Source organism: Myotis nattereri (genome assembly GCF_964212035.1).
Source record: "Myotis nattereri genome assembly, chromosome: 12".
In the NCBI taxonomy this organism is placed as follows: domain Eukaryota; kingdom Metazoa; phylum Chordata; class Mammalia; order Chiroptera; family Vespertilionidae; genus Myotis; species Myotis nattereri.
In genome coordinates, this window is record NC_138087.1 from 33319753 (window position 1) to 33336114 (window position 16362).

The following is a 16362-nucleotide window of genomic DNA, read 5'->3' on the forward strand; positions in this document are numbered from 1 at the left end:
GAGATAGGGTGGGGCTATTTCCTACAGGTCAACGGAGAAGGCCTTTCAGGTGAGGAGACAATGGAGTGAACCCTTGAGTGCAGTGAAAAAGCAATGCACTCAGGTCTCTGAGGAAGGAGTATGTTGGTCAGCAGGAATAACAGGTAAAGTGGTAACATATTTGGCATATTCCATGGAGCCCAATTATAGACAGAGTGACAATGTTCAAAAATTAACCTAGCCCTAAGCAGTTTGGCTCAGTGGATAGAGCATCGGCCTGCGGACTGAAGGGTCCCAGGTTCGATTCCAGTCAAGGGCATGTGCCTTGGTTGCAGGCACATCCCCAGTAAGGAGTGTGCAGGAGGCAGTTGATCGATGTTTCTCTCTCATTGATGTTTCTAACTCTCTATCCCACTCCCTTCCTCTCTGTGAAAAATCAATAAAATATGTATTGGAAAAAAAAATTAACCTAATATTTCTTGAGAAGATTTACTACAGCTGATTGCTACCAGAATACACATAGTACTACACTGGATAGGAAGAAACACTGCTCAAAACCACACAAACATGAGATGGATGTGTATTACTTAGAGGGGCTGTCTGACACCATGGTGTAAGAAGAGAGTACTAATCCTGCTCTGGCTGGTGTGGCTCAGTTGGTTGAGTGTCACCTATGGAGGGGTTGCCAGTTCGATTCCCAGTCGAGGCACATACCCGGTTTGCAGGTTCAATCCCTGGTTGGGGTGTGTACAGGAAGCAACCTATCCTTGTTTGTCTCTCAAATACATGTTTCTCTCTCTCTCTCTCTCTCTCTCTCTCTCTCTCTCTCTCTCTCTCTCTCGTAAATAAAAACATTTTTTAAAAAGGAATATATAATCACAAATAAAACGATAAAGGTTCTTACGTCAAATCAGAAAATTGATTTATATATTATTTAACATTTTTAAACTACTTATAAGTAAAATATTCCAAGTGGATTTCCTTATCTAATCTCCCTTGCTACTCAAAGATACGAAAAGGACTGTGGTGATTGAAATGAAAAGGAGGAATGAAGAAGTGGGTCTGTTCAGGGGCCCACTCTATCAGCTCCCACAATTGAGGCTCTTCTTACTCATCCACTTGAATTCCTTCATCAAGTTATACAGGTCAAAGAGGTTAATGAATTCTGATAATCACTATACATAGAGTGTGTGATTGCCTGATCCACTCACAACCTTATGGTCACAGCAACAGTTTATGCTGAAACCATATGGCATTAACATCATATGAGAACATATGAAAAACAGGGTGGTCCTATGCAAACAGATAGAATGGAGAGCTTGGTAATCAAGAGGGGTCTTGAGTTTTCCAAGAGGTAAATGGCCTGTTTCTGGTAGTGGGCAAGGCCAGAAAGGTCAGCCTAGCCCTGGAATCAGAGTCCATGAGGAACATATCAGGGGGAGGCATGACCAGGGGAGTCTACTGTTAAAGCAGAAGCTATGGGACTTAAAGGAATTAACTGTTGGCAGGAGGAGATCAAAGCCCTGAAGGTAACTCATCTCCAGTCTGGTTAACATTGCAGGTAATAGAACCACTCTGTATCTTGACTGTATCAATGTCAATATACTGTGATATCTTCGTATAGTTTTTCAAGAAGTCACTATTGGGGGAAACTGGCTACACAGGAGCTTTCTGTACTATTTCTTATAAGTACACTAGAGGCTTAATGGATGAAATTCGTGCAAGAGTAGGCCTTCCTTCCCCCAACTGCCAGCATGGAATTCCCTCTGGCACCCAGGACCCGGGCTTCCCTCTGGCCGCCAGTAGGCAACCAGGACCTGGACTTCCCTCGCAGCCCAGGTTCGTCCAGATGGTCGTCCGGAAGGATGTCTGATCTAATTAGCATATTATGCTTTTATTATTATAGATATGAATGTATAATTATCTCAAAATAAAGAGTTTAATTTTATAATAATTTAAAAATAAAATTAAGCTCCAACATGTGGCAAAAAGTTCTATGCTTTCTGAATTATCACCATGGGAGCCAGAGCTCACAGAAGGCTTACCTCCCAATCATGGAAGAAAATATGATGAAGACCCATACATTGTGAAATGTTATTTCTGGCCTATAGCAAGATTCAGATGCACAGCACAGCTTTCAGAAAGTCCTCTCATCACACAATAAATACAGTAAAAACAGACATTGCCACATACACTGGGGGCTCTGAAACCATTCCTCTCTCCACTGGGGACCGCTGGGACTTCCCCAGGTTCAAGGCCACTCACAAGGCTTTCCACATTACTGCCCTCTCCTCCTGTCAACCAACTGTTACTCTCAGGCACTGAGGAGCACAACTCTGGTAACTTTGACCATGGATGTTTGGGTGGGTCTGATTTCTTGGGGGGCAAATGGCCAACAGATATAGAATCAGCAGTTTCTCTGGTGTTCGAAGATGGAATTACGGCACAGGCTTGGTCATCCTTAGTTTTTATTTCCTCCTTCACAGATGTACTTAAGCAGCTGTTTCCTGAGGAGTAAAACAAAAGACTTAATAAATCTTGCATTGTGTTATTAGTGAGTACAATTGTTAAACTATTCTCAACTAACTTTCTATCTTCCAACTTCCGCTGTACTAGTAAACTTCCACAGACAAAGGTAGAAAAGGTCATGGTAGCATCATGCAGCCTTCATAGTTGTTAAGGTGAGACCTTGGAGTTTGGCAAAAGAATATACTTATCAACAAAATAAGGGATTAGAAAGAGGTTCTACTACAGACAAAAGCCAGGACAACAACAATAATTATCCAAAGCAATAGCAATTTGAATATTTCTAAAAATAAGAATTATATTCTAATATATGATGCTAACAGGTGCTACTGAGGAAACATTCCAGTTCAGAGGATGTATGTAAAGAGCACATGTAAGGCTAAGTAGATACAGTAAAAGTTATTTCCTACACTAATGCTGTATCATACAATGATCATAAGCACTGCTCCTCTGCCATCTCTATTCACCCTCCTCCCTCCCTTACACACACACATGCATTATTTCACCTGTCACATACTAGCTGTGGTGCTGAACCTAGACACATCTCCTATTTAAGTGTTCTGCCAGGTATCTAAACCTGAGGTTAAAATGCAAGAAAATGTGTAATAAAACTGTGTGCCCTTGGCCTAAAGGACCCAGTAATTAAACTATGGTAACAGACTATAAACAAACAGCCATATGTTTTGCATAACCGTCTTCTCTGCACTGCTTGTGCTGTTTCCTTCTCTGCCTGCTCCATCTTCCTACCTCCTATCAATTTATCTCAAGTCAATTCAATACCACCTACTGCAAGAAACACTGCCTGTCCAGCCTCCTGTCTCTTCAGGGTGTTTCCCTGTTATACCAGCAACATTCTATGCAATCTCTAACATGGCACTTACCACACTGGCTCTCCACTAAAGTATAAACTCACTAAAGAAAGGTCTATGATTTAAACTCTATTAATAAAGACATTTCAAGAGCAAAAGGTAATGAGCATGGAGCAGCAGCTGAAGGTCAGATGAATTAGGACTATGATAAGGACTTTTTTTACACTATAAGTGGAATATGAATAAAAAAGAAAGAAGTGGGGATAAGACCTAAGCTACACAAGACAAAGGAGCCAGCAGCGCATGCTCACCTTCTGGGGAGTAGCCCCACCAGTTCCTTTCCCCTCTCCTTCCCCACAGATATGCACCTCCTAAACCCTAAAGGACCCCATGAGGCTTGTAACCAGGGGAGCAATGGGCAGTGGCCCCTTGTACCACACTAACCCCTGAACCTGATCCCAAAGCCCCCTTTTCTCTAATTGCCCAGAGAGCTAGGGCAGCCCAGCCTAGGCTCTCCATTGCTTCTTCTATGCTAAGCCCTTTTTCATTCTACTGTCCCCAGCTTTAATGAATGTTCCAACATAGAAATAAATAAATAAATAAATAAATAAATAAATAAATAAGCAAGCAAGGTAGTAGTTTTCAAAGAGCACTGCCATATAGAGAACTGATTAGCAGAGGTTTCTAGAGTGGACACTGGCAAAACAGGAAGGAAGCAATTTCTACAATAACCCAGGCAAGAGATAATGGTGTCTTAAAGGAGGAGAAAGCAGGGCGGGGCGGGGGAAGGCAATGGCTGGATTCGAAGAGTCTACAATTGAAAGACAGACTGGTGGAGCGGTACAAGAAGAAGATAGGAATTACCAATAAGCTCGATTAGTAAAAGGACAAATGCCCCAACATATATTAAAGCGCCAAAGTGTTAAAGCAGTTTCAGAGATATGTGCAGTTTCAGGGGAAAAAGTAAAGTAGTTGAGACTTGCAAATGATGGCTTTAGGATAGAGAAACAGCTAAGGGACTACACATACCATTTCCCAAGACTAAGTAACATTTGTTGTTCTTTTTTATTTTTTTATAATTCTTTATTGTTGAAAGTATTACATATGTCTCCTTTTTCCCCCATTGACCTCTCCCTGACTACTCCGCCCCAGCACAGGCCCTCATCCCACACTGTCTGTGTCCATTGGTTATGCTTATATGCAAGCATACAAGTCCTTTGGTTGCTCTCTTACCTCCCACACCCCACCCCTCTACCCACCCCTGTCTTCCCTCTAAGGTAGTGGTTCTCAACCTTGGCTGCACGTTAGAATCACCTGGGAATCTTTTTAAAATCCTGATTTCTGGGCCTCATCCTCCGGAAATTCTGTTTCTTTGTTACTAATGTTGTGGCCCCAGCCCATAACAAAGAAACACAATTTCCGGAGGATTAGGCCCCAAAATCAGGATTTTAAAAAGATTCCCAGGTGATTCTAATGTGCAGCCAAGGTTGAGAACCACTGCTCTAAGGTTTGACAGTCTGTCTGGTGCTTCTATGTCTCTGAATCTATTTTTGTTCATCAGTTTATAAGTGAAATAAGCCAGATCAAGAAAGATAAGTATCATATGATCTCACTCATTTGTAGAATATAATGAACAACATAAACTGTTGTTCTTTTTTAAAACTTTATTCTTTATTTTTTGTCTTAAAATTAAGTCAAAACTAAGAATTACCTATGTTTGGTTTTCTCTATTCCATATGAGCTCAAGAGAAGCTTTCTAAAAATGTAGCGTATATTGTAAATTGAGTTGCACAAAAAGTATTTTTTTCATTTTAGAATCTTTTTTTAAATATATTTTTATTGATTTCGGAGAGGAAGGGAGAGGGAGAGAGAGATAAACACCCATGATAAGAGAGAATCACTGATCAGCTGCCTCCTGCACACCCCCTACTGGTGATCATGCCTGCAACCCAGGCATATGCTCTTGACTGGAATGGAACCCGGGACCCCTTAGACCGCAGGTCAAGGCTCTATTCACTGAGCCAAACTAGGTAGGCCATTTTAGAACCTTTTTTATTAAACCACACAGGCCCTGCTGGCTGTATGTCTCACAGTTCCACTCCATGTAGCACGGGTGCTCCTGACCTTTGCAGCACTCCCTTAGCTTCCTGACTGAATTGCCCCATTACTCTAGAAGGCTTCTTGGTTAAGCTATGTGGAAAAGTGACATATCTGTCCCAGTGAACATAGATCAAAGGCACAAGATCATCAACCACCTACTAGTTATATGTGAAAAAATCAGCCAGCTTCTCACCTGAGAGCCCGATATTATTTGATAGATTCTGGTCCAGCTGCATCCTCCTAGCCAAGGCCACTCCCTCTGAAGGTGCTTCTATGTTCTCCAGCTTCACTGCTGCTTCTGGCTGTTCACTGACTTTGAGGTCATCTGGGTCTGGGTCAGGGGGAGGGCCCTGTGCCCCATCGACTGCAGCTGACACTTCCTCATCCTCCTCATTCTTAGGCCGCTTAGAGTGAGAACTAGTGCACTGGAAGCTATTAACAAGAGAAGCTGTGGTCAGAACAATGTTTGCAAAGAACAGGATAAAACATACCAATGCAAATGTTATTTTCACTTACTGAAAGAAGAAAAAAAATTGATAGTTTTTTCAATTATTGTGCAGAGATTACCTTCACAATTAAAAGATTAATTTTAATGTTGAAATCTTAAGTTTTAACAACAATTCACTGAAAATTAAAATTAAGCTCTAGCCAGTTTTGCTCAGTGGCTAGAGCATCAGCCTGCAGACTGAAGGGTCTGGGTTCCATTCCGATCAACAGCACATGCCTGGGTTGCAGGCTCGATCCCCAGTAGGGGGCATGCAGTAGGCAGCCAATCAATGATTCTCTCTCATCATGGAAGTTTCTTTCTCTCCCTCTCCCTTCCTCTCTGAAATCAATAAAAATACATAATTTTTTAAAATTGAAACAATGGTAAATAATTGATTATTAAATACTGTTGAGGGAAGTCTTTGTTAAAAGTTTATAACAATATTGAAAGAAATCTAAAAATAAAAAAGAAAGTGAAAAATGATGACATGGGGGAAATCTAATCAATAAATCAAGTATTATTTAGGTAATGAGAAACAAAGAAGAAAATGAGGAGAGCCCATAAAGCCATTGTTAAAATCTGTGTAAGTTTGCATTCCAAGGTGAACAGGTGACCACATTTCCCTGAATTTTGTGTAATTCTTAAGTTTTCATTAAAATCATTAAAAATAAATGCCAAATCATCATTAGCTAAAGGAAATAAGAAGGACGGTCAACTGTATATATTTGATGTTTATATCAACTTATTATTTTCAGAGTGGACACCATTTTTAATTTTTTCCTCTTTCAGTATTTTACAGCAAGTCACTTGATAGCTTTGTCATAGATACCTTTTATATATGACACAACATTTCTAACACTTATTTAGAAAAAATTGCAATTCAAATAAAAGCAATATGTATTTCAGTGCCCCCAAATATATACACATAGACACACAAACAGCACAGAAGAAGACAGGAAAGGCAGAGGTCTGAGATAAAGGAGTAGACTTGGACAACCTATGTAAACTGGCTTTGGCTGTTGCTGGTAGTGGCAGTACTAGTACCAGCATCACCATTATCATGTGTACTGAGAACCCATGCACTGGCCTATGTAGAAAATCTTCACATTACTAAAAGGATAGTACACGTAAAGTCAGATGATTGACATCTCTTCGAGATTTCAATGAATCATTCCCTGCATCAGATTTCCCTAGATAGGGCTTTACTTAAGGGAGTCAGAGAACTATGATCAAGCTGCAAAGCTGAGCATAACCAACAAGCCCCTTAACATTAGCTTTTCAAACTAAGTGAGTAAAGTCCACTGATTATTTTAACCTGATGAAGGCATTTCAAATCTGTTCCATGTCATGGATCTATGTCAACCCAAAAGGGCCACTGTGGTTAGTAACTAGGAGACCAGATCATACATCTAATTAAAGTATTATATTTTTTCTGACCATTAAAGAGCAATTTTCAACAAGATCTACTGGTGTTTCTTCTGAACTCAAGATTAACTACTGCCCCCTCCCACAGCTAGTGTCTTTCGTAATGTGGATTAACATGTTTATCAAAGGCATTGACTCTCTAAATCTGTGTTTCCCAAACTTTTTCTTAATGCAACCCGTAGTAAGTTATACATTCTAGATGGTGACACAACACACACATACACAGATACTCACACATGTCATGAGTTAATACTTACCCTTCCCACACAGGAAGGACTATGATACTTTTTATTCTATTTTACTTCCTAATTTAAAAATGTTGTTTCTAACCTACTAAATTGCTCTGAAAACTAACAGTTTGAAAATCACTGCTATACACTATAGGGTGAAATAGAACACCTCAGTTTGAGTCCTGCTACTAATTCTGTGCCTCAGGTATTTCTCTCATAAAATGCGGAAGTTTGACTCCATGTTCTTAAGGTTCCTCCACTCACTACCATTCTAAAATAGCAGAAAATAAATGTCAGGAAAAATAAAAGAGAATCAGAAAATGAGCATCAAAAGTGTGGGCAAAGATTTAAAATTACAGTGTTATTTTAGTTAATAGCAAAAAAACTGGAAGCAAGCTACAGGTCCAAACACAGGGGATTAGTTAAATACATGCAGTCATTAAAAATCACGTTGTAGCAAATCATTTGATTACATTAAAACACTCACAAAACTGGTCATCAAATTGTTAATAGAGCATCGCCCCAATTTTAGAAAGGCATATAATACTATATGATATAGAATCAATATATATGTAAAGGATATATACAAAATGTTAACACTGGTTATCTCTGGATTGTGAGGTTATGAGTGATTTGGGATTCCTTCATTATTCTTTTCCTTATTTTACAAATTTTCTCCAATGCACAAATATTACCTTTACAATCTGAAAGAAAAACAATGAGTAATATTGGAGAGTAAAAATGTAATATAACCCTGGAAAACATCAAGAGCCTAAAAATGTTGCCTGAGGACCTGAGCAACATAACACATACCCTATTCAATGGGTTTTAAACTAGCTAGATGCCCGTGACAGGTGTAAAAGCTTCTGAAATGGCCCTGGCCAGGAAAATGGAATGTAGAATAAAGTTCACGGGGACAACCATGTTACAGAAACGCCACATGCTTGGCTTTCTATCTCATAAAAGAATAAAACCAAGTGTATAAAATGGGGCAAAAAATAGGTATCTCGATGAGAAAATTAATATCAATGAAGAAGAAAACTACTGAAGTCAGAAAGAAAATCAGTAGCAAAATGAAAAGCCTGGAAATCAAGCTACTGAAGTTAATAAAATATGGAGATGAATAAAGAACACCACCAATACAACTTTAAAATATGTTAGTGTAAGAGATCCAAGAGGTTCTAGTATTGTTTTACTTGCCATATGTAACAACTTCAGGAATATTCTCAAACACAAAATACAATTCTTTCTACTTCTGTTTATTTATTACATTTCTCAAGAATTAAAATATTTTGTCTCAAATTTTCAGTAAGATATTATGTAAACTTATGAGGAATAAATTTTCAGCAAAGCAAAAAGTCTTTGAGAATATCACATCATAACCCATTTTAACTGCATAAGTACAAATGTGATGGGGGAGGCCGGGACCGTTACCTCCTGGATGCTCTTATTTTCCTCCTTCTTTGCAGCCATGCTTTTACTTCAGGGGTGGTTTCCGGAGTAGGCTTTGTGTGATCAATGGTGTATATATCCTTTCCTTGTTTCCAAAGCTGGTATCTGTCTGGCTGAAATTTCTTCACAAAAATATCCATTGAAATTTTCACCATGTCATTCCTGCAGGTGCACTGAAACACAGAGGGGATGTTATGCTTTAAACATTTCATAGCTACATGAAGTCACACTGAGTCCTACTTTAAATGTGGCGCACAAGAATATTTAGTCACTACATAAATGAGGATGTTTTACAGTTTCAAACATTCAGTGAGGGGTAAATTCAATTTCTTCTAAAGCAGCGGTTCTCAAGCTGTAGTTCGCGACCTCTTTGGGGGTCGAACGACCCTTTCACAGGGGTTGCCTAAGACCATCGGAAAACACATATATAATTACATATTATTTTTGTGATTAATCACTATGCTTTAATTATGTTCAATTTGTAACAATGAAAATACATCCTGTATATCAGATATTTACATTATGATTCATAACAGCAGCAACATTACAGTTATGAAGTAGCAATGAAAATAATTTTATGGTTGAGGAACTGTATTAAAGGGTTGTGGCATTAAGAAGGTTGAGAACCACTGTTCTAAAGGAAGGAGAGAACCTGCATATTCACACTTATAAATGGTAAAATAATATGCTCAAAGGCATGGTAGAGTTGATAGGAAACTGTGTACCAGGAACAACTAAAAGGAAAGTGCACTCATTCAAAAGCATGCCTGCAACAGAAGGATTAACCACTCTCCCTTCAAAAGGCTGTATAAGTGAGCTGAATGCTGAAAGGTCTGTGAAGCTGAAAACCTAGGTTCACAAACAGAAGTAGCTAATGAATGTGATTAGAATAATTAAACCAATGGGAAGAGGTAAATTTTCTTCAAGATAAATTTTAATCACATTATGTTTATTAACAAACATACTCTCAAAAAGTGGCCAAAAATTAGGAACAAAAGAAGAGTCTCTTCTACATCATATCACATAAAACGCACCCACTGCAAAACACTACTACAAACATATCCACTAGGAAAAACGGAATAGTATTAAAGTCAGTTCAAATAAATGATTATTTTGAATCCACTAAGATTTTGATTTTCATGGATATATACTTACCTAGCACCTAGCAGTCATATCTTATAAAGCATGTTTCCTATAAAGACTTCACACAGGTTAAATTGCATCCAGCCCAAACTTCATCCAACAGGACAGACATTAATAAAATAGTGGTGCAAAATTGTCTCAAAGGTGTAACTATCATACCTTGGCAAACTCTAACACACTGGGCAACAGACTGGTTGACTCAACAACAGCTTTGAAACTCAATATTTTGTTGATACAATTATCATCTCCATGCAAATTAATTAGTTTTAATAATGTCTAGTCTAAAACTCCTTCCATAGAATTCAAATGATTTAAAAGTTCAGAGAACAATTAACATGCTCTAACTTCTTCTGCAAACAAACATGCTGTTATCAATGATATGACAATATTTCCAATCGTCTACATTTATACTCAACATTTCCTAATCCATCTTTCCCCTCTACCCTTAGAAATCCAGTCTGTCATCAACTACTGAATTCTTCCTCTGAAATGTCTCCTGTACGAATTCCTTATACCAGTCTCTGCTAGCACCAATTCATCTTTACAGCTGTCACTTTAATCTCCCCCAAATGTCTTGTAATCTTTTGTATCTGAGTTCAATAGAGTGTAATCACCCTTTAGAATTAAGTCTCAGTTCCTGAGCTGGGCATTCAAGGGCTCCAACATTTAATTCCACCAGTAAAATTTCCAGGTTTCTCTCCCATTGCCAGTAAACATGAATATTCCTCTTCAACCCAAGTATAGTCACAGGAGCCCAAGTGCCACAAATGCTTCCTACCTCAGCACTACTGCTCCTACCACAAAACCCTCCTGCTCACCATTCTGCTATCCAAAGAAAATTCATAATAAACACTGGAAGGAAATTGTATTGAATGTCTGCATGTGGTACTATTAATCTACATCACTGCTTTCTATTGTTACATACAGAGAGAGTTCTAAGTCATTTTGTTGTACTCATCTTGGCTTAGAAATATGGAAAATGAGGATCCTGAGAAATTTTAATATATTTGGTTTAAGATGTAATATTTCCACTAAAGAAAAAAATGTAAGTTTAGACTCATCAGTAGAAACTTTCTTATAGTCTTATAGTGTTACTAATACTTGCTTCATGAAAAATAAAATTGAGTGGACAATATAAGTACCGTAAGTTTCTTTAGCAAGGAGAATTCTGTCTCACATATTTCAATTTCCCATGACCCTCTCCCAAAAGTCTTGAATTTTATAAATATACAACACGATCTACCACTCTGCTGACTCTTTGACTCACTGTAAATACAATAGGTAAATATTATCTTTAATTTTAAACATTCAGAAATAAAGTAAAAAATACTCAAAATAATGAAAGTAACAATGTCAGAGCCAAAAACAATAAGCTTCAGCAGCACAGTGAAAATCTATTCTTCCTAATACTGGAAAATAATAACATTCATCTAAACCCCTATGAAGATTGAATGAGATTATCTAAGAGAATGCAAAGTAAGAAATGAAGATATTAACAGTCTCATTTAGAAATAAAGAAACTTAGTGACTACATATTGGTACAAACAGCAATAACCAGAAACAGGTAAAACTTTTCAAGCAAACTATTTTTGAAATGAAGTCAAAATACTAATATGAATGGCTTTTGTTGCTTTTCCTTTTAAGAACATACATATTAATTGTAAATGTTAAGTTCAAATATAAAGAGAATTATCAGAAAGAAAAAAAAAGAATTATCAGGAATCTGTATACATTGAATTCTTCTATGTTCACTACCCTAAGATTTATTATACAGAATCATGATTATTTTGTTCCTGTCTCCAGGAAGTCCAATTCATGGTCTCCATTATTTATACTGAAAACCAATCATCTAATTTAAATATAAAATATTTTTTAAAATAAGCAACTTTCTAAGACAAAAAATAGTAAGTTAGAATTTGAATTATAGAATTAGAAATTTCATATAACCAAAATATAAGATTAAAAAATAAGAAGGTAATACTTAACAAACACCTAAAGTATTACTTTACTACATGTTTTTGTGACATGCAGCATGACTAATTTTTTAATTGCTTTTATGTACAAATTTCTGGTAAGGAAGGCTTCCAAGGTATGCAAATTACTCTGCTTTTCCATATATTTACAATTAAAATGATAATTAGGAAAGAACACAGGAAAAAAATACCTTAAAAAACAACAAAGTAAGACTCTTGATGTACCTGTTAAGGTTGTTAAATGGTTGTTAAATGGCTGTTATGAGTTCAATTGTGTCCCCCTGCAAAGGTATGTTAAAATGAGAACCCTCCAGTCTATCAGAATGTGACCTTATTTGGAAATAGGGTTATGACCGAAGTAATTATTTATGGTGGCATTGGTGTATGAAGATGCAGTTACCCAAGAAAGATGTGTGGAGGATCCTCTTATCTGATGGCGTGGGCACCCATGAGTTATACAACAGACCAAAACAGTTTTTAAAATTTTTTAAGAAATGCTGCCAGCCTGGACTCAAAGGGACAGAGGAAGCATGAAATGAAGGAAAATGACTCTAATGGCAAAGCCACAATGAAGAAGACTGAGCCTCAGGCTCTCATCAGGCTTTACAGAGCACATAGAGATAGCCAACAGATATATGAGGAGCTGCTCAACATCACTAGTCATGAGGGAAATGCAAATTAAAACCACAAAGGGGAATAGCAACACTGATCAGAATGGCCATCATCAACAAATCCAACAAACTACAAGTGTTGGTGAGGATGTGGGGAAAAGGGAACCCTTGTGGGATTGACAACTGATGCAGCCACTATGGAAAACAGTACAGAGATTACTCAAATAATTAAAAACAGAGCTTCCATACGACCCAGCAATTCAACTTCTGGATATTTATTTTATATATATATATATATTACTTTGAAAAGATATGTGCATACCTATGTTCAATGCAACATTATTTTCAATAGCCAAAATATGGAAGCAACCTAGGTGTACACTGATAGGTAAATGAATAAAGAAGATGTGATATGAAGATGGAGTAGGTTTGTACTACATCATACCAAACATATAGAAGAGAAATGCCCAGCTCTTTGGGAAACTCACACTAAATTTATAGATGTCCAGGAATCTGAAAACTTACTCTGCTATATTAAGCATAGTTATTTCTGGTTCCAAATATAATTGAGGGACGATATTTTGCAATATGCACTCTATAAACTAGTCTTTCTGATCAGTATTTTCTAGCATTATGTTCCAATGAAGAAGCCACTCAACTTTTAAAGAGTTTAATCAATTATTTTATGAGAAACATGGCCTAATTTAGAGTTGTTAAATAAAACAAATTTAGAAAATAGATAATTATACAGTTAGTAAATCCAGCATCTATTGATATTAATCTATTTATAGAAATACCTAACCTAATGAGATACTACAAAAATTGATAAATTTTTTCTTTGCATGTTCACCAGACAACAATAAAAAGTATTTAATATGTGAATTAACTACAAAAAATACAAAGGAATCAATTTATGTTGGAATTCCTCTAAATAAATTCCAAAAGGTGAGTACTAGTAAAATATTCTACTTCTGTAGCCCATTCATTCTTTTATCATAAAATTTTCATTACCAGTTACAAACTCGAACTGAATTTCACCCTCTTTGGAGTACTCCCAACAGACTAGTATTTCTTAGCTGGCTTAAGAAATTGGAAATTTTATTCTAAAAAATTACATTCAAAAAGGGGAATTCAGAATCAGTGTAATAAATGTAGATGAATCTAGCATGCATTATGCTGAACTAAAAAAGCCAGAGTTTTTTAAAGTCCACAATGATGGTTATTCCAACAAATTAATGAATATGACTATGTTTAATATGATTAATAAGCAGTAGCCACTTTCTCTTTCTGCTTGATGAATCCTGGTCTGAGTTTAGCTCCTTTAGCTCTTCTGGTTATTAATTACTTAAAATTGGGGACACAATGAATCATCTTCTCCATATAAAAATGCTTTCCTAGCTCTGTCACAGGGGCTCAAAATCAAAGTGTGTAAACATACTGGACTCCACAAAAACTTAAGTAAACTCAAAATGCTGTTGTAAACCAAAGAAATTTTTTAAATTTTCAGTTTTTACTCAAATACTTATATTTTACAGAATGTTTTTTCAGAGATGGTAAAGATGTGTGATCCTTCTGATAACGAATCAAAGCTTAAAAATTTTACAAGAAATTAATGCAATAATAAAATAGAAAATGCTGTTTCCTGCCAATTTCTATCTATGGAACATACTGGGCACCCACCACTGTTCATCCACCTTATTATGTAATTGTCAACTATAATGCTGATTTATTTCATCTACATACCTATTCAATCATTGTTCATGTGTACATGTGACCTCTTACACAAATAATTTGGGGAGAAAATTATTATAATTACTTTGACAATGTATAAGAATAATTTTAATGCACGAAATTGAGTTTTTAAATATTTAGATCTAATTAAGTTGAAAAATAATATTTAAACAGCACTTTGATTTTCTGGGTTACATTTCATATAGTACCAGTCAAAGACAAATGATAGGCTGTTTCAGCAGTGTACATGAAAAGTAAACTACATGATTGTATTTACACTGACTGAGCAGAGGGAAAATAGAAATATAATTCTACGATCAATATTAAATAATGAAGTTGGCATATAAGAAGTGCCAAGGCCATTTCCTTTGTCCTTTTGTCCATTAACCAGTTAATTGCCACGTGTCCAAAGACACTTTCATCTTGCTTGTGTCTGTAGATGCTTATGGCGTACAAAGGGTTAAGAAGGCAAGATCTGCAGGAGGCTTAAAGATCCCTTGCCTGCCCCCCCCTTCCCCCCCCCCGCCCCCCGCATGGTCTGCAGAGCTCACAGAACCCTGATTTGGCAAGGTGCACAATGCATTTGAAGGTTCCAGGAGACCCAAAATACACACTCAGAAAACAATTCAGAATGTTTGTTTTAATACAGAATAGCTTTTAAAGTTCCCTAAAAGTATGACACCAGAACCAAATATCTTATCCTAATTTTAATAAATCACTGTTGTGAGTTGTTTCAGATACTTTTGCCCTATCTGATCTTCCCCTTCCATTCTATTTTAAACCATAAAAAGTCTATTTTACTGAGAAGTGCATTCTTGACAGTCTCTAGAGATTAAGAGGCCCTTCAAAATATTTTCTGCAAAGCCTTTTTAAAAAATATATGAGGAGCCCTAACTGGTTTGGCTCAGTGGATAGAGCATTGGCCTGTGGACTCAAGGCTCCCAAAGTTCGATTCCGGTCAAGGGTATGTACCTTGGTTGCGGGCACATCCCCAGTAGGGAGTGTGCAGGAGGCAGCTGATCGATGTTTCTCTCTCATCGATGTTTCAAACTCTCTATCCCTCTCCCTTCCTCTCTGTAAAAAATCAATAAAATATATTTTAGAAAATAAAATAAAATAAAAATATATGAGGAAACAGACACACAAAGATTCTAAGTCAATTTGCCCAGGGTGACACAGCTCACATTCAAATCTAGAACAACTCCCATACTCTTATGTATTCCACTGAGGAAATTCCAAAACCAAACCATATTCTATACATTTTAAATGGTTTTACATTTAAATGTAGGCCATATTTTTCCATCTCAAACTTCTTTTTCTATGACCCATAGCCAAACTAAAATGTTGTTGAGAATAAATGTCTGGATCTCATTATTTTTTTATGCATGATATCATGCCGTGTTGATAGTTTATCCAGTCTAGCTAACAATTTTCCAAAATATGTTTCCTCCACTCCCCCTACTTCTAACAGGTTCAGATTAATTTCTTTTGAATATTTTCAGGCTTCACCATGCCAGGATATGGCTCCCTTATAAAGTAAGGCAATTATAAAGCAATTTAAGGTATGGGACTAGAAACTCTATCTTTCTGACCCATGGGACATAGCTCAAATAGACAAAGAAAAACCATGCAAAAGAAGGGAAGTAGATTCAAATAGCTTGCTCCGAGGGTCCCCTAAAAATTCTGTAGAAATTATTTTTAGAATGCCTGCTTCTCAACACTTACCGGCATATCTGATAGAGAGGTGATGGAAGTTCAGAGTTACAGATATTAAACAATCCACTCCTGCTGTGCCATGCAAAACACAGCATGAAATTGAACTTTCTAGTATCGAGAGACAGATGAAGTTATTTTTTTCTGAATTCATGCTTGCATGTCACGTTATATGGATGACAA

General features: G+C 36.9%; 1 protein-coding gene across 1 annotated transcript in view; it reads right to left on the reverse strand.

The window, feature by feature from the left end:
- KDM4C (lysine demethylase 4C) overlaps positions 1 to 16362 on the reverse strand; it is a 328521-nt gene that overhangs the window by 144057 nt on the left and 168102 nt on the right. The window contains exons 9-11 of the mRNA XM_081103409.1: positions 8991 to 9181; positions 5608 to 5846; positions 2173 to 2486 (exon numbers count right to left, since the gene is read on the reverse strand). Of these exons, the coding sequence (XP_080959535.1) occupies positions 2173 to 2486; positions 5608 to 5846; positions 8991 to 9181 (744 nt within the window). The remainder of the gene's footprint in view (positions 1 to 2172; positions 2487 to 5607; positions 5847 to 8990; positions 9182 to 16362) is intronic.